The 16,502-nt window shown below is 42.3% G+C and overlaps 4 protein-coding genes across 6 annotated transcripts in view; all 4 read right to left on the bottom strand.

The window, feature by feature from the left end:
• Positions 1 to 146: 146 nt before the first annotated feature.
• LOC116383037 (protein-lysine methyltransferase METTL21C-like) lies at positions 147 to 7,302 on the bottom strand. Of its 2 annotated transcripts, none has more exons than XM_031846556.1 (4): positions 6,522 to 7,302; positions 2,197 to 2,330; positions 1,989 to 2,106; positions 147 to 1,653 (listed from the first exon to the last, which is right to left on the bottom strand). In XM_031846556.1, exons 1-4 carry the CDS (start codon positions 6,604 to 6,606, stop codon positions 1,268 to 1,270), a joined length of 723 nt encoding a protein of 240 aa, XP_031702416.1. In that variant the 5' UTR covers positions 6,607 to 7,302; the 3' UTR covers positions 147 to 1,267. The 2 variants fall into 2 exon arrangements, with proteins under 2 accessions (XP_031702416.1, XP_031702417.1); XM_031846557.1 differs by lacking the exon at positions 6,522 to 7,302 and adding an exon at positions 5,793 to 5,858.
• A 73-nt stretch (positions 7,303 to 7,375) lies between these two features.
• LOC116383204 (protein-lysine methyltransferase METTL21C-like) lies at positions 7,376 to 9,764 on the bottom strand. 2 transcript variants are annotated; one of them, XM_031846850.1, is made up of 5 exons: positions 9,725 to 9,764; positions 9,129 to 9,241; positions 8,890 to 9,029; positions 8,388 to 8,505; positions 7,376 to 7,776 (listed from the first exon to the last, which is right to left on the bottom strand). In XM_031846850.1, the coding sequence occupies exons 2-5, from the start codon at positions 9,226 to 9,228 to the stop codon at positions 7,391 to 7,393; spliced, it is 744 nt and encodes a 247-aa protein (XP_031702710.1). In that variant the 5' UTR covers positions 9,229 to 9,241; positions 9,725 to 9,764; the 3' UTR covers positions 7,376 to 7,390. The 2 variants fall into 2 exon arrangements, with proteins under 2 accessions (XP_031702710.1, XP_031702709.1); XM_031846849.1 differs by having other exon boundaries at positions 8,878 to 9,029.
• Positions 9,765 to 11,922: 2,158 nt separating this feature from the next.
• On the bottom strand, positions 11,923 to 14,668 carry mettl21e (methyltransferase like 21e). The gene is made up of 5 exons (XM_031846531.1): positions 14,594 to 14,668; positions 13,154 to 13,308; positions 12,951 to 13,068; positions 12,723 to 12,820; positions 11,923 to 12,614 (listed from the first exon to the last, which is right to left on the bottom strand). The coding sequence occupies exons 1-5, from the start codon at positions 14,646 to 14,648 to the stop codon at positions 12,288 to 12,290; spliced, it is 753 nt and encodes a 250-aa protein (XP_031702391.1). The 5' UTR covers positions 14,649 to 14,668; the 3' UTR covers positions 11,923 to 12,287.
• An 854-nt stretch (positions 14,669 to 15,522) lies between these two features.
• The window catches only part of ercc5 (excision repair cross-complementation group 5), a 7,614-nt gene continuing 6,634 nt past the window's right edge, over positions 15,523 to 16,502 (bottom strand). Inside the window, exons 14-15 of the mRNA XM_031846526.1 lie at positions 16,309 to 16,393; positions 15,523 to 16,086 (exon numbers count right to left, since the gene is read on the bottom strand). Coding sequence (XP_031702386.1) covers positions 15,538 to 16,086; positions 16,309 to 16,393 — 634 coding nt within the window. The 3' untranslated portion in view covers positions 15,523 to 15,537. The remainder of the gene's footprint in view (positions 16,087 to 16,308; positions 16,394 to 16,502) is intronic.

A 16,502-nucleotide genomic window follows, 5' to 3' on the forward strand; every position in this document is an offset into this window, starting at 1 on the left:
TTTACTCTGCATTTGTAATAGCTGGGCAAGAGTCGGTCCAGAAATGACGAAGTAAAGAACAAGAAGAAGTTGAACAGGTTTTTCTTTTTACTGAATTAAACAACAGAAAAATACAATTCATATGCCAACACAAACAGGACATTTCAGTTAGTGGTGAAGACAGTCCCAGCCTTTTCTCTGCCTTACACTTTTTCAAAAAACAATCTTATTTTCTCAATTAAACTCAATTGTTTTGTCTCGAAAATGTCTAAATAGATGTCCTGTCAATCAATTAACTGACTAATTATTTCAACTCCACAGGGAGACAATTAATTTGATTCCAACTAACTTTTCTTGGACCTTATGTAACAGGTTTGATAGCAGGCTAAATATGGTGCCTTATAATGTAGGACATATGGTCTTAGACCTCAATGACAGTGTCCAGACAGATCAGAGTGGGATATTTACAAAATAGTATCGGAAAGCAGCAACGATCACTGCTGTATTGTGTGATTGAAATAATACAACCCATAATTGTCTAACTCCCTGTCTAGACACCAAAGGGCTGTAAGGCGTCGTTCAAAAAAGAAAAAAAACTCAAAAACAAGACGCACTTATTGTAAGTCGCTTTGGATAAAAGCGTCTGCTAAATGACTGTAATGTAATGCAATGTATGCAGACTAAAAGTCGTCATATAAGGCATTTCATTCAATCGTGCCTAAAAATAAGTTTAACTCACCACGTGTAGTAGCGGCGAGGCACTGCAACTGTACTGGTCGTTCCGTTAGCAGTTAGCCAAACACACTGCAAACTGCCCCCCCACCCCACCCACACTCTTGGTGCAGAGTAGCGGACAGGGGGTCGGAGTTGCACTCAGCTATGTTACCACCAGCGGCCCCTACCGGCCAGGGCTGGTTAGTAGTAAGTGAGGAGTCAGCAGGTAGTCAATGGCAGAATAAAACAGGCTATAAAAGGTGTTTTGAGAAAGTGCTAGTCACTGCAACCACAAGAAGTCCTTGAGCACCCAGCCATAACTGATATAATGCAGTTTGCTGCAGCATAATGTGAGATTAGCTGTGGACAGACACAGAGGTGCACACTCACTCACAGAACTACACACATGCACACACGCGACCGATCGCATTATCCTCCTGGCAGAGATAATTATAATTAGCTTTCCAAAGCGTGGCGTTAATAAGACTTTAAACACTTAAAACAGAGGCGCTGACTAAGAGCCCCCTGGGCCTGTAGGGCCTGTTGAGTTATCCATCCATATCTTTTCTGTCTCTCACTCTCTACACGTTGCCATGAAGATCTTCATCTCTCCGTCTTCAGCGAGCAGACTTGTGTGAAAAGCATTTTTAAAGTTCTCGGTGAAAGTCAGATCGGTCTCAAACCTCACCTTGTTGGCCCAGATCACAGTCGTTCCTGGTTTGCAGAAATGCTTCATGGTGACCAGGAGCTCATCCAGGAAGTCGTGATGATAGACCACGTCAGCTGCCAGCACGTAGTCATACCGGTAGACTGATGTAGGGTAGGTGCTCTCCAGGTCATGGCCCCAGGACAGAGCTGCCACCTGGGGAGTGTATCTGCAATGCTCCGTGGTGTTCCTCATCACATTGGCCCGGAGGTTACCCAACACGTCAGGCAAGTCTGTAGCTGTGACTGAAGCTCCTGAGGAAAACAGGACATCTGACATCAAAATAGCTACAATAACAGTAAAAAAAAAAAACATACTGGCGACCTTTAAGGAGTTTGTTGTGTGCAAATGCAGTTTAAGCAACGAAAGTTCATTATTTGTTTCGGCTCTGGTGGGGAATTCATCCAAAGACATACTTTTGTGCTGCACATGGTAACAACATCAAGCAATAGTTCCGATACAGTATGTGTGTGATTTGTGTCAAAGCTTGTGCATCATGTCATGGGTTACTTTTACTAACTTTTCCCAAAAATTGCTGATGATTTTTGTGTTTGTGCTCATTGTGTGAATTAAACTGGAGACCGCTTACCCAGCAGACTGGCCACAATGGTTACCAGTCCAGTTCCTGCTCCCAGCTCCAGAACCACCTTTTCCTGCAGGTTCACCTTCTTCCTGTTGTTGTCCAGGAAGGAGCACAAAGCCAACGCCTGTAGGGCAAAGACATACACATCTCTTATAAGATGTGCGTGTGAAGAAAAACAGTAGAAAACTGTAATGATGTTTTCAGAGGCACTCACTGCTGGCCACATCACTGCTCCATAGGAGTCTATGGACTCGTGAATAACAATGTCGTGTCCTGTGTAATGGTAGACATCCCTACCAATGCGACTGTTGATGCCGGGAACCCAGGCTGGAGGTCTGACCTGCTGTTCTGATGTGTAGAGAGGATGAATCAAGACTTTAACAGAGGGGAACTTCCAGTCAGATTCAAAAGCAATGAAGACAAAAATACAAATACATCATGAACACACAATGCCACGATATACAAGTCAAGCACAAGTTAAAAAGAAAATCTGATGAGCCCATAGCGTGATATGATGCAATGAAAAAATGCTCATCAAACGGGTTCAGACACACTACACCGGTGGACAGAGTGCATCAGCCTCTGATTACACCGACGACAGTTGGTGATAATGTTGGCTTCACACTTTGGTTTTACCACGTGTGTCACATCTCAAGCCTCAGATGTTGTTCTTGCCACTAATCTTGCCAGATTATATAAAAGTTCCAAAGCTGTTTTTTTTACTAAAGAGTACGCTGCCAAACCCTAGGACAACCCTACAAGTAATTTTCATTCGTATTATACGGTATTTTTTTGCATATTAAAAAGGTTGGTTGCCCTTGTCACGACCTGTCTATGAGGCCATGAGACTAGATAGGTAGACAGACAGTTGGCAAAAGTAAGCAGTTTATTAAACATAATGCAACATCGAACTCGGGGTGGTGGTGGAGAACGACCGCCTTGTTGCTCCACGGGGTGAAAAGAGAGCACCCTGAATGAAAGAGTCAAAAGCCCCCATGACTCAGCATTGGTAGGGACACTTTAATGACAACACCAAAATTAAAATATATATTTTTTTCTTCTTTTTTTTTTTAATGCCAAATTATTTGGTTGATATTATGTTGAACAGGCAAACTTTATTAAAATATATTAACATTTGTGTAATTTGGAACAGATTTAAACATAATAACAGTAACAAAACCTTAGTTTAAATACAAAACAGTATTCTGCACCAAATAAATAATAATAAATAAATTAATAAACGAAAATGTACATTAAGCATCAAAACGTTCTGCTAAAATGCCAATATACAGTAACAGTATATTCTATATCCAAAATATATATTAAAAACTTTTCCCAGTTTTCCTTAGTTGTCAGTTATAATCATCAAAATTAAAAGAAATAAACATTTGAAATATATCAGTCTGTGTGTAATGAATGAATATAATAGACAAGTTTCACTTTTTGAATGGAATTAGTGAAATAAATCAACTTTTTGATGATATTCTAATTATATGACTAGCACCTGTATACATATAAGCAGAGGAAAAGTGAAGATATTTTCAGACATGTATTTTTGGATTGGATATTTTATGGGTTTTATTTTTTTTATAGATACACTTTTAAATGATAACAAAACGGATGATTTATTTTCATTATTTTAGCCGATTGTTGTAAATGACTATAAAAGTAATAATTTGGAAAGAGTGTATTATGTTCCCTTTTGTTGCAAAACCAGCAAAATCATACTTAAATAAAATGAATGAGAAACAAAAAAGTACAACGTAATTACTCTAAGGATGCATACAGAGAACGGGTGGCTCCGGTGACTCAACTAAAATCATAAAAGTGATTTACGGAAGCTGACCTGTTGTAACAACAACGTGTGTTCTCAGGAAATGTGGCTCCGCCCCCTCAGCTTCTTGACGGGTGCCGAACTAGTACCGCTCGCCTGCCACAGCTGACGCTTGCCGCTGAAGTGCCACAGAGAGTGCCGCGGAGTGCCACACCCACAGAGGTGCCAGTGCCACAGAGGTGCCAGTGCCACAAGAAGGATCTCGGCCCTGCACGAGAGACGGATCTCGGCCCTGCACGCATTTTTAGGCTGAAGTTTCAACCAATGACAGTGGACCTTCAAGTGTCCCCGTTTGTAACAATAACTACAAACTGTTTCTGCATTACGCAGATTACTACTGCCTTTAACTGGAAACATTTTAGCATGCCGGCCCAATGACTCCCCGCCACCGGCAGCACCAATGTCTCTGTTACCATTACCAGCCCTGTGATCTCCAAATCCGCCTCCGTGCGTAATCGTCAGCGAGTGCTGCTGCAGCCGCGTTTGTTACCTTCTGCTCACTGATGTACGCAGCAAGGCGCACAGGAACTGAGTTTTTAAACTGCTCTAGACCACAAGTTCACACAATTGATCAAAGTCATGAAATGAGTAGTCAGATCACGCACTAACTCCCAGATGACTCTCCTTTGTTTCAAGTTCCTAAATCGTTGCTGGTAGGCATCCGGAACCAACTCATTAATAACGCTGCCTTCACAGAGGACTATTTTTGACTATCAGTTAACGAGGAGTATATGCCTCCTGCGCTCTCCCAGTCAGCATGCACTGCAGCATCAGCGTGCGCGCGGAATCTGGCCAATTACGCGCGTCAGCCACACGCTCAAACAACGACAAAAACAACTCCGGATCTTTTTCCGAAAATTTTGGCAATAGCCTTCAGTTACCCAAAACATCAAAACCATCCCCAGATTGCTCTGAAAAAGACGACTTCCTACTAAACTCACCAACAGCTTGCTTATTTAATGTCTCCATGTCCAATTTGGCATTTTCAGTCTGCTGGTGCAGCCTCCACAGCCAATTCTTTCAACAGTTCTGCTTGTGGGCAAGTTGTAACATGAGTAACTATTTTTGCGGTTCAAAGGTTAAACTAGATCCCGTTTGGGGCGGAGACCCTGCGGCATCCTGGAAAACAGCTGATGGATTCTCGGTCAAAACACTCTTTTCAAATAAATTGGATTTAAAAATGGCCTTCACTCTCCTATAGACGTTTATCATCAATATCGATTTCATAATATTCTGCTATTTTCAGCAGTTGCTCTTTAGTGCAGATATCTAAATACTTCTCGGAGGGAGAAGCAAAGAAGTTCTCAACACTCCATATTTAAGTGTGCATGAAATCAATGAAACGAATAGTGAAGGCTACTGGTGCACAAACCACATACTATGGCCTAATCAGCATATGCGCCCCTCTAGCTGACTGCCCAACCATAATCTACCTACATACAAACTCAACCCTAGTCTTCATGCAGTTACTGGTAGTGGGTAATTACGCACTAAAGCCCAGTGGCAAGGGAAAGCAACCAGAAACTGGCGACTTACCCTGAACCATGGATGTACTCCTGAGCAAGATTGCTCTAAAGACGGCCACCGCAACACTAACAACAAAAAAAACAAGACGAAACCCAAAAGGGTAACGCCACTGAGCCTGACGGAGGAACGTTTGCATCAAAGTTACAGCAGCCAGACAACACGTACCTTACATCGATTTACAATTTTCACACCGAGACGAGAAAAAAAACTACTACCATTCGCAAAACAAACCTAATCTATATGCCGAAAATAATTACAAACTACTGCATCTCCCAAACAAACGCACCTGTTTCCCACTATAAGACCCACAGAGGAATTACGCACGCCGGACAGCGCTACAGGGAATCCAGGGAAACCCCACTTACAATTTAGTGACGTCAACTATGATGTACATTTACAGACAAGCATGTGCAGTAGCAATATTCAAACAAACCAACAAAGCTACATACCCATTACCGCAAAACGGATTAATATCGATCCCGGACGAGCACCCAACTTGTTGCGACCTGGTTCTGAGGCAATGACACTAGATAGGGAGACGGAGACGGTTGGTAAGAGTAAGCAGTTTATTAAACATAATACGACATCGAACTCGGGGGGGGGGGGGGGGAAGAACGACCGCCTCGTTGCTCCACGGGGTGAAAAGAGAGCGCTCTCGTTGCCAGAAAGGTGGAGCTTTATAACTGGAGACACCGGGCCCAGGTGTCTCCATTTAGGGCGATTACCACCTTAAATAAACATATAAAGACAAGTATAGAAGGTAGGGAACCGTCACACCCTAGATGTATTTCCTCACTTATAGTAACTTAGTGATATCTAGCAAATCAGATATTTTCGAGTTTATTTGTGCAGGTTTTGATTTTTGCTGCCTTAATAACACAATAAAGATTAGTGGAATTGTGTTTTGCATCAAAACTAATTCCATTAAAAATAATAATGTAAGTCTGCAGCTATGCTAACAGCTCTGTGAGGCCTATAGTCACAGCACCGATCTCTGTCCCTTGTACTTCACACTCCTCATGTCTTCCATGTCCCCGGCTTGTCTTTGTGTGTGTGTGTTTGTGTATCTCTTCCTGTCCTGTGGACAACCTGGGCCAAGTCTACCTTCAATCTGCTCATCACCTCCCTCAGCTCACACAGATAAGTGTGCATTTTCACAGCTCACGTAGATGACTCACCTGTTACCTTTTCCTCACTGCCTGTCTCTTCATCCTCTTCATCCTCTTCATAGCCGTCGTCATTAAGGACCATCATCTCCTCCATCTCTTCCTCCCAATCAGACTCATGCTTGTTTTTTTCCTCCTTGTCATCTCCTCTCACCACATGAGGTTCTTCTGCTACTGTTAGAAAAATTCACTCGAGACTGGTGTAAAAATCATTAATCAATGGACATTTATTCTTTGCAAAGGAGACAGAGTTGATTCACATACAGAATGTACATCAAGACTGCTCGAAGATCTGCCTCCGAGTCTCTGATATTTATACTAAGTAAACAACATGCAGTGGGCTGGCACAGGGTAACACACACACATTTTGCGTTTCACACAGGCGTCTACATATCTGGACACTTTAACAATTCGTTCTAGTACAAAGGTCACTTTCTCGTAAATCATGGTCGCAAATCAGCCCTGCGTAAGTATTGATGCTTTCTACAAGTTTATTATCATTCTTATTCAGGACAAACAGCTGAAGTGTTCTTTCGGCAATCTTAATAGACTAAACACTTGCTGAGACACCTAGTGTCAGTGAAAGTTCACACAAGGACACATCAGGCCTTAAACACTACAGAGGACATGAGCTTCTGTTAAATGTATAACATTCCTTAATCATTTAAACGCATACTAATTAGTCATTTCGATTTTTTCCCAACAGCTACATTGTTTTCTTTTCCTTTACTTTTTTCTATATTGACATAGTGCAGCTCAACGTCATTGTGTTTTTCCACCACAAGCTTTTCATTGCTCTCCTCCTCTACCTCCACCTCTTCCTCCTTTCCTTTCTTCTTCTCAATCAGCAAATCTTGGATTTCCAGATCACCTTCTTCCTCTCACTCTCTACACGTTGCCATGAAGATCTTTATCTCTCCGTCTTCAGTGAGCAGACTTGTGTGAAAAGCATTTTTAAAGTTCTCGGTGAAAGTCAGATCGGCCTCCAACCTCACCTTGTTGGCCCAGATCACAGTCGTTCCTGGTTTGCAGAAATGCTTCATGGTGACCAGGAGCTCATCCAGGAAGTCGTGATGATAGACCACGTCAGCTGCCAGCACGTAGTCATACCGGTAGACTGATGTAGGGTAGGTGCTCTCCAGGTCATGGCCCCAGGACAGAGCTGCCACCTGGGGAGTGTATCTGCAACGCCCCCTGGTGTTCCTCATCACATTGGCCCGGAGGTTACCCAACACGTCAGGTAAGTCTGTAGCTGTGACTGAAGCTCCTGAGGAAAACAGGACATCTGACATGAAAATAGCTACAATAACAGTAAAAAAAAGCATACTGGTGACCTTTGTTAAGGAGTTTGTAGTGTGCAAATGCAGTTTTAATGTAGCTACTGATCTGAATTTTTCTGCATCACATCTTTGATCCATTGATTGTGTAATGGAGGGCTTCCATTGAAATATAATTGAGTGTCTAGGTAATAGAGAGGAAAAGGCAATGACTGATTTGAGTCATGTGGAACTGAGAATATACCAAAAATGGCAATTGTAGGAGAGGGCTTGATATCAGGTCCCTCTGGTTTTACTGCCGACAGTTGATAATGGTTTTGGCTTCACCACACATTGGTTTTACCACGAAATGAAATGGTGTCTGTTGACACCTGTCACATCACAGATGGCGCTTAGGTTTGGGAATATTCTCTCAAGTTTGGCTTCAGAGAAGTGTAGCCGAACACTTTGTTCTATTTTAAGGCACGTGTTTAAAAGAGAAATGGACCCTGAAAAGAGCCCTGTCCCATTCCTCGTCTGACGTTTCTTGTCTTTTCACTGACTTGTACTTTGTACCTGTGCAAATGGCAAATCAAGTTTAACGTGAATATAAACGTCTTACCGAGGAGCGCTGCTACAACAGACATGAGGCCAGTTCCTGCTCCGATCTCCAGGACCGTCTTGTCCACAAGACTCAACTGTTCCCGGTGAGTGTCCAGGTAGTGACAGAGAGCCAGAGCCTGAGGTCAGTCAAGATGACTTTGAGTTACAGGAGGTATAAGCACTTTAGGGTTGGGGCAACTGAAGGATCACTGGAGCAGGTTAAGTATGGACCCGAGGCTCAGAGCAGCAAAGACCAACAAGGTCTTTGTAGATGATTAAGTAACAGTGGATATCATGATGTCCAGGGGCCTCAGAGTGCAAGTAGCAGCACGTCAATATATGATATCCCCATAATCCAGAACTGACACTAACACTGTGAGTGGGATTGCATCAATAAACAGAGCCATCCCAGAAAATATAGTATTGACAAGTGTAATGGTACACACAGGTATTGTCTGTCATATTCTGGCAAATGAGGTTGCAAATCTCCAAAAAAAGGTGCTACTCACCGCCGGCCATACCATGCCTGCATAGCAGTCAAGAACCCCTTCGATAAAAATCTCCTGCCCAACGTAATAGTACACCTCCTTATTGGCTCTGAGGTAGAAACTCGGAGCCCAGTATGATCTGGCCCTAGGTTGCTTCTGGGCGGCCGACTCATCTGAATGATACAAAAATCAGATGCTCAGTTCTCTGAGGTCTCTCAGCGAGACTTTGGAAACGTTTTACATCCTGCTTTTTCTTGCATCCTTCATCTTACCTTTTTCTTCCTCTTTATCTTCTTCTTCCTCTTCCGCTCCGTTCTCCCTGCATTTCATATAATGGGTTTCCCCCAAAAGGTGTGTGGACAAAGTATCCATATAATCCTGTATGCTGTTGGATTTAAACAGATCTCAGATATTAGAGTTTGAGCTTCAATTCAATGTTTTTTTAAACATGTAATAACGTCCTGTTTCTTTTTTTTTTCATAACTTAGTTATCTTTCCTGTTGATACAAAAGTAAAATCATTATTATTAAAACAGGATTTATACAAGATATAAACAAGATTGTACAAGATTTTCAAGTCATATATTTTTGATATTTTGCTTACTGATCTGCGACTGTGATTTCTACCTTCTCTACATCATTTTGCTGTGTTTATATAATTATTTATTTTCTTTTAACTGGTAACTGCAGTCCTTCAGTCTAGCCAGCTATATAGGCAAAACAAGTCCTCCAACGTGACCATAAACAGAGCACAATAAACATCCTAATTCTTGATAAAAAAAAGGTCTTAGTGCAAACTTCCCACATAGCTTTTTTAAATACAATCAAAACCTCACTTTCAAACACCCTACCCGTGACCTTTGACCTACCTGCTTGTGCTTTATTTCCCAGTGAAGGATCTTAGGAGACATCAGACTGCATCTTGGAGCATCTGACTTTAAGGTTATAGCATCCTGTTGGTTACACCCATCCTCATCATAAGGACACAAGGGTATTTTTAGAGCCATGACCAGGAGAAATGAACACAAGCAAGATACAAGTTCAGCGCGCACGTAAACACACACACAAACAACAACAAAGATGAGACTGTCAAGGAGCCAAAATGACAGGAATATCATGATACCAGCAGGCATGTATCTTTGCTTCCAGTGTCGCTTATGGACTTCCCCTGCTGGTGCTTCATAGAATCCTCCACAGTCTGTAAGTTCGTACTGAATATCATTTGAAATGATATAAAATTAAGTAATACTAAACCTGTAAAAAAACGACTCCTGCATTAACTCTGCTGAATGATTTCCAGCTACTTGGTAGTCCACAAAAAGTCACATCGGAAAACCAGACCAAAACCTTTTTTGTGCTTGGCATATTGGCAGAAAGACCTTGAATGTGTATGTTGTCACCCAAACATTTATAACCCCAAAGCCTTATGAAGTCATTTTAACTGCTGTTAAGTTGGTCACACTTTTGTCACAATATAGATAATTGAATGTAAAGATGACGCAAAGTCTGGAACGTGTCTATGCTGTCCTTGCCAACTCGTTTTTCTTGCAATGCCTCACCAGAGATGAGAGGTAACAGGATCAGCTTGGCATGAAGGGGGCTTCTGTAATTTTATTCTCAATTAGACCTTCCTCAGTTACATTTGACATCTTGGGTCATGAAGTATCACCTTCCAGTTTCAGGTATCCTCAAACTAAATCCACTCGCGTCCCAAAACTTGGACTCCATCCAGGACCTCAGGATGGTTTGACCTGAAGAGGGGGAGTGCACAGTGGTTAGGTCATTCCTAAACTGTGTGTTGTTGATGTGGAGCAGCCTTACTTGGACAGAAGATAAGAGTTTTTAAGCTTGAGTTTTTGGCAGTATCTCAGCTATGTCTCTCGGTGAAAGGTTGTTTGTTATCAAGAGACTGTTGAAAGAGTGATGAAGTTAACCGATGCCTCTTCAAGGCCTCAGAGAGTCTTCAGCTACTCGGTGCTTCACCGCCACCAGAACAGATAGCCTGTCTTGTCCCCCTTTAACCCAGCATGTGTTTCGGCTTCCAAACACATATCCATCACACGAATAATATATTAAATGTCAGATTTAAAAGGTTACACGAATAGCAGGTGACTTCAAGTTGCTCTTTCCAATATAATTAAGCTAACTGGTGACTTTCCAAAACATGCAAAGTTTGTGTGTGACTCATGTTACTGAAGCAGCACAAACTGCCCAATATGGATGTGATCTTTGAATTTGACCTCGTTTTGCAGCTGAATGTTACGTAAGGTCGCCTCTTTTGGGTGTGAACATATACAGTATGTTGCAAATAATTATTAAATTTGTCGGACTTATGGCAAACTTGGTAGCAAACAGTTGCTTATTAACACATCCACATTCACTCTCTTAAAGCTCTGTTTTTAGTCTCTACCAACAAGAACATATCTGACTCCTCAGCTGCTAAATGCTACGCTATGTTCCCCAGCTTGTAGCTAACTGTGTCTGTCTGCTCTTTGGTGCTGAGCAGGAAGTGTACACAGAGTTTTTAAAGCTTTTTAGCTGAAAATGAAGCTATAACAGCAGTGAAAGTCAATCAAAACGGTAAAGTTGAACTAAGCAATTAGCTATAACTTGCTGTAAATCTCTGTAAAGCTAAGGGTAGCAGAAGATCTTTTTTTGTGAGAATTCTCTAAAGGTTCATCACTGCAAGCGAAACATTGTCACATTGGGGAAAACATTTTAAGTTTGGCCTGATGGTGGTGCCAGAAGAAAGGTTTTGTTGTTACCTCAATCCTAAGGGTGTATCCTCTGTATGCAGCTGGTCTTGTCAGGTTTAACTCTACATTTTTAGACCTGCTAAACTTTCACCAGCCTCGGTTGTGCTTTAAAGCTCAGCTTTGCTTGCTGCTGACTGTTAATAACGTTATCAGATTAAAGCGCCAGTTGTTCATGGTCGCCAGAGGATTCATCTTTAGGGAACCATCAGTGAGGAAAAACGTTTTTTGACAACTGTGACATTGCCATTAGGTGACAAATCCCAAATGCCCACTAAACATAAAAAAAGCCTCGAGTGTATCCAGACATACATTTGCCAGTTTATTAAGTTCAGCTAAATGATCATATCAGCAAAAAAAATAAGGCCATTCAGCTTTTGTTGACCCCTTGTCAGAAGGAATTCAACGGTCATTTTGAAGTTTACACCTGTAAATACTGTAAATAATATAATAACGTGTAAAAACATGGATCACAACTTGTGATTGTGATCCATCTGGCATATCAAACTATGAATATCAACAAGTCTTAATGTAGACATTTGCACATGCGATCCATAAAAACACGACATTACAAACATTTCCATTCAGCAAGACAATTTACACATTTTACCTAATTCTGCAGTCACAGACGCACTCACGCAATCTCACACACAATGAACATACACTGTGTATTAACAATTCAAGCAGCAGCCCCTCCCTGGTCCTTAGTCCTCTTGTCCTTCCTCCAGGCTCGGTACAGTTTGATACTTAGACTGGGGAGGTCGTACAGCTCCTCCAAGTGGAAGTGCTGCCGAAAGCGATCAACAAAGCTGTTCTCTGGGTCCAGACGAAAGCGCATGGCCCACAGGATCTGTGTGTTTTCCTGGCACAGGTGGTCAAAGGCGTCCATTAGCTCCTCGAGGTAAGGATGGGCGTACACCACGTCAGCTGCCAGGATGTAGTCGAAACAATGTGTGGCACGCGGGAAACGCTGCTCCACCTCCTGACCCCAGATGAGCTCTGTGACCTAGAAACAGAGATGATTGAGTAAAACACCAACACAATGTAACATACATGATGGTTGGATTTATAAAGATCAACCCAACAGTATGAAATCTGAATAGAAAAACGCTACCAGAGGGATGTACTTGCATCGGTCCTTGGTGTTGCGCATGACATTGTACTTGAGGTTCCCCAACACATCCGGCAGGTCAGTGGAGGTCACCTTAGCACCTGGAGAGAGACAGTGCAACTTCGTGTTAAAGGGAATGAGATACAAACAGCAACAGAGAGAGGACACATTTAAAGATTAAGTCAAAGAGACTTGTTAGAGCTAATCACCAGATGTGTTTTGTTGCTGTACCTAACAGGCTGGACACGATGGAGACAAGCCCAGTTCCAGCACCAAGTTCAATCACATTTTTGTCCGTCAGGTTGTATTCGTCTCGGTTGGTCTCTAAGAAATGACACAACACCATCGCCTGTTGGGGAACACAGGTTTAAAGTTCACTGGCAGCAGCAGTGCAGCAGCTAATTATTTGTGATAATGTATAAATCGGGGCGTACCGAGGGCCAGAGTACAGCTCCATAGAGGTCTGTGGACTCTTTAATACGGATTTCCAAATCAGAAAAAACGTATCCCTCCCAGGCTTCCGGACCAATCAAGGAGGGGTGGAAACACCGAGCCATTATGGCTTTAGCTAGCTCTGCATCCACAGCAGCTAGGGAAAGAAAATACCACATAAAGCTTAAAGTGTGATAGTGTAGTGAGTGAGGACAATGCAGAGCCTAGAATAACACAAGACAGACAAATAGACCTTTTTCACAGCAGGCATTTTGACGTCACAGCAGGAGACACTGACTCACTAGTACATTGAAATAGTATGGAGCTATAATTATGTTATTTGTTGCACCTGTGCTTTTCCTCTTGTGACAAGTCAAGAATTGCTGTGAAAAAGGTCATTAGAATACAGTTTGTAACCTATACAATGCTACTGAGGCAAAATAACCGAAAGGCCTTATAACACAGCTCAGTAGTTTAATACTAGTTTTGTTAAAGATAATAATGGCTGTTTTTTCTATGAAAGACACTTAATGGCTAAATTTGCATCGACGTTTGAAATTTGCATTTGATTAGGAACTACAATAGTTCCTATGAATATTTTGGCACAGTGAGGATTATCCAGATTAGCAAGGACATTGTATTCGGAAAGAATGTTGATTTGTTTTAGTGCATTTTTTCGAGAGAAGCGTGCAGAAATCTCATAGATTAGATGGCTGTCTTAAAACTTGGTAAGGTGGTGGGTAATTTAGGTGAAACAGTCTCAAAATGAGTTCAAAAATAAACTATCAAAAACAAGATGGTACTGCAGGGCTACTGTGCGGGATTGGTAGGTGTTTCTTTTATTTTGTCCACCACTGCACATCACTTAAAAATGACACTTAAATGTGCCAACCCTAAATCAAGCAGATGAGTAATCATGTTCTTCTTTCATATCACATTACGGGTAACATTTGATTCTCTGCTCTATAAATGAATCACATTTAGGCTCATAATGCCCATCTGATCCTGCTGTTTGTTTGCCACATCATGCCCGTGTGTCAGACTCCAGCTATGTTACAGTGCCGACGGATACTCAGAGCATCTGATACACAACTTCAGTTATGCAACACTGGTTTGGAGAAAAGGTCAGGGCAGCCCACAGAGCAACAATGCAGGAGGTTGGGGAGTGCATTTATAGCTGTTGTGTGTATTATAATGTTATGTCATTAACGAGCAGAGATGCAATTGTTTGCATGGAATAAATATTTCAACATCTTATGAGCTGTGACATTATATTCATACTCAGTTGATTTATGGGATTTAAAATTAACTCTGCATGCATACTTTCTCTGAAATGTGATTCCCAAAAAGTATAAAGTGCACCATACTGCCAATATCAATCAATGCCAATTAAATTAGAAAGAAAAGTCTGTAGTTTTTAGTTGTGTATTACAAATTCTCACCTTCTTCTTTGGTCGTGGAGTCCTCCTTCATGGCCTTAGACTGTTGAGTCTCCATGTTTGAAGGAGTCCAAGCAGGAGGGCTAGAACGCCCCAAACAGAAAATCTATAGCAGCCAACTGATTCTTTGGTCGCGAATCTTTTGGATTTCAGTCAATCTGGATCCAGATCTGCAGTAGGCTGTTAGCTGTCACCTCTGTGGTTTTAATTTACGCCCAAATAAAGTGTGTCCTAACTTCTTGTCCAACCACTTCAACTCCACTCAACATTTCTAGCTCTCTCTGGGCTTGCTTAAACCCCCTCTCTATTGCAGTATGACTGACAGACAGCGACAGCTGCTCCGTCCGACTGCTGAACTGGAGCTGGGGAGTGAAGAGGAGGGGTTATGTTAAAATACTGACCCAAAGTATACTTAATTTATAAAGTTAAAATAGAACTTTGAAAATAGAACGCTTACATTTTTCCCCACGTATACAAAAGCCTCGACGTTTTGTGTGTTTTCCGAGGCAGGAGGAGGGTCGGTGTATGCTGGAGCAGTATGTATGCGACTGAAATACTGACTGGAAGAAATTTGTGGAGCAGAAGACTTGCACCTGTCTCAGTCTCGCACTTAAAAAGTGAGTGGAATGTCTGAAGATGTGCCAAACTTTCATCTACTGCAGAAATACTTCCAACTACCAAAATCATTTAGCTCAAAGATTTAATGCAAAAATATTCTCATTCCTCTCACAGATCGTAAACCTCGAAACATATGAAAAAAATATTTTCAGTCACCTCGATAGTTTAAAAAAATACATATTGTATTATACAGAAAAGGCTCAATTCATTACGTGATTCATTTACACATTTCCCTTGTAAATATCAGATATAATATCACAGACATTGTTTAGGAGTGAGCGACATGTTTCACAACACAACCGCTTGGACAATTTCTGTTTGTAGTTCAGTCACAGCTTCTTCCCCCGTCCCTTTCCTCTCTTGCTTCCTCTCCCTCTCGTGCTTTTCGCTCCACGGCCTCGTCGGCTGCCTTCGAAGACAGATCGGGCTGTAACCATGGCAACTTCCCCACCACGGTCGCTGTCTTCACTGGAGCTGCTGCTCCTCCTGGCCCACCGAGGTACAGCCTTAGTGGGCTGGGGGACGGCCTTTACCGAGACAGACTCCTGGTTGGTGCTGCTCACATCCTTCAGAGATGGAAGAGGAGACTCAACAATCACCTCCGACCCCAGAAACCCTCCTCCTGCCACAGACGTCTTCTCTTCTCCTTCTCCCTTTCCTCCTCCTCCTCCTCCTCCTTTCTTCAGACTCTTGCTTGCTGCCTTTCCTTTCTTAGTTTTGGATGGGGATGGACTTTCCTCATCACTGTCCTCCTCTTCCTCTCCTCCTTTTCTCTCCTTCCTCTTCAAGCAGGTGACGGCTCTGCGCAGTCGCTGGCTGCGAATCGCCTGCTTTTCCTGTTGCTCCATGCGGAAGAATGAGTCGATCCGCAGCTGAGTCTAGACCAAAACGGGGAGGGAGGAAGTATAAATGATGTAAGACTAGAGCATTTATTCATACTTTTAACTAACTATCACAACTTCTCTGCTCACTTGCTAACTCAATTGCATCCCACAAATCTGTAATCACATTTGACTGTTTATGTTCCTCCTTAATGCAAACATGTGGATATATATTTCACTGCAAAAGTGTCCCTCGGGGTACAAAGTACACCTGGTTACCTGCTGGGTGCTGAGCTGCTTGATCACAGGCTGAAGGGTCTCCTCTGTCCTCCGACTGCTCCAGCCAAAACGACTCAGACAGAATGTAAAAGACTGGTTAAGGAAACTTAACACTATCATGAATGTGCCACCCCCCACCCCCCACCCCACACACACACACACACACACACACACACACACACACACACACACAC

The sequence above is a fragment of the Anarrhichthys ocellatus genome, unplaced genomic scaffold, assembly GCF_004355925.1.
Source record: "Anarrhichthys ocellatus isolate YVR2014 unplaced genomic scaffold, GSC_Weel_1.0 scaffold6, whole genome shotgun sequence".
Taxonomy (NCBI): domain Eukaryota; kingdom Metazoa; phylum Chordata; class Actinopteri; order Perciformes; family Anarhichadidae; genus Anarrhichthys; species Anarrhichthys ocellatus.

Coding starts and splice junctions, on each gene's coding strand:
- LOC116383037 (XM_031846556.1), bottom strand. CDS start 6,606: ATGGAGGAGATGATGGTCCTTAATGACGACGGCTATGAAGAGGATGAA. Junction 2,331..6,521: donor CAGTGAGGAAAAGGTAACAG/GTGAGTCATCTA, acceptor TCTACACATCAG/AACAGCAGGTCAGACCTCCA. Junction 1,654..1,988: donor CATTGTGGCCAGTCTGCTGG/GTAAGCGGTCTC, acceptor TGTTTTCCTCAG/GAGCTTCAGTCACAGCTACA.
- LOC116383204 (XM_031846849.1), bottom strand. CDS start 9,228: ATGGATACTTTGTCCACACACCTTTTGGGGGAAACCCATTATATGAAA. Junction 9,030..9,128: donor AGATAAAGAGGAAGAAAAAG/GTAAGATGAAGG, acceptor TGTATCATTCAG/ATGAGTCGGCCGCCCAGAAG. Junction 7,777..8,387: donor TGTTGTAGCAGCGCTCCTCG/GTAAGACGTTTA, acceptor TGTTTTCCTCAG/GAGCTTCAGTCACAGCTACA.
- mettl21e (XM_031846531.1), bottom strand. CDS start 14,648: ATGGAGACTCAACAGTCTAAGGCCATGAAGGAGGACTCCACGACCAAA. Junction 13,069..13,153: donor GAGCTGTACTCTGGCCCTCG/GTACGCCCCGAT, acceptor GTTCCCCAACAG/GCGATGGTGTTGTGTCATTT. Junction 12,821..12,950: donor CATCGTGTCCAGCCTGTTAG/GTACAGCAACAA, acceptor GTCTCTCTCCAG/GTGCTAAGGTGACCTCCACT.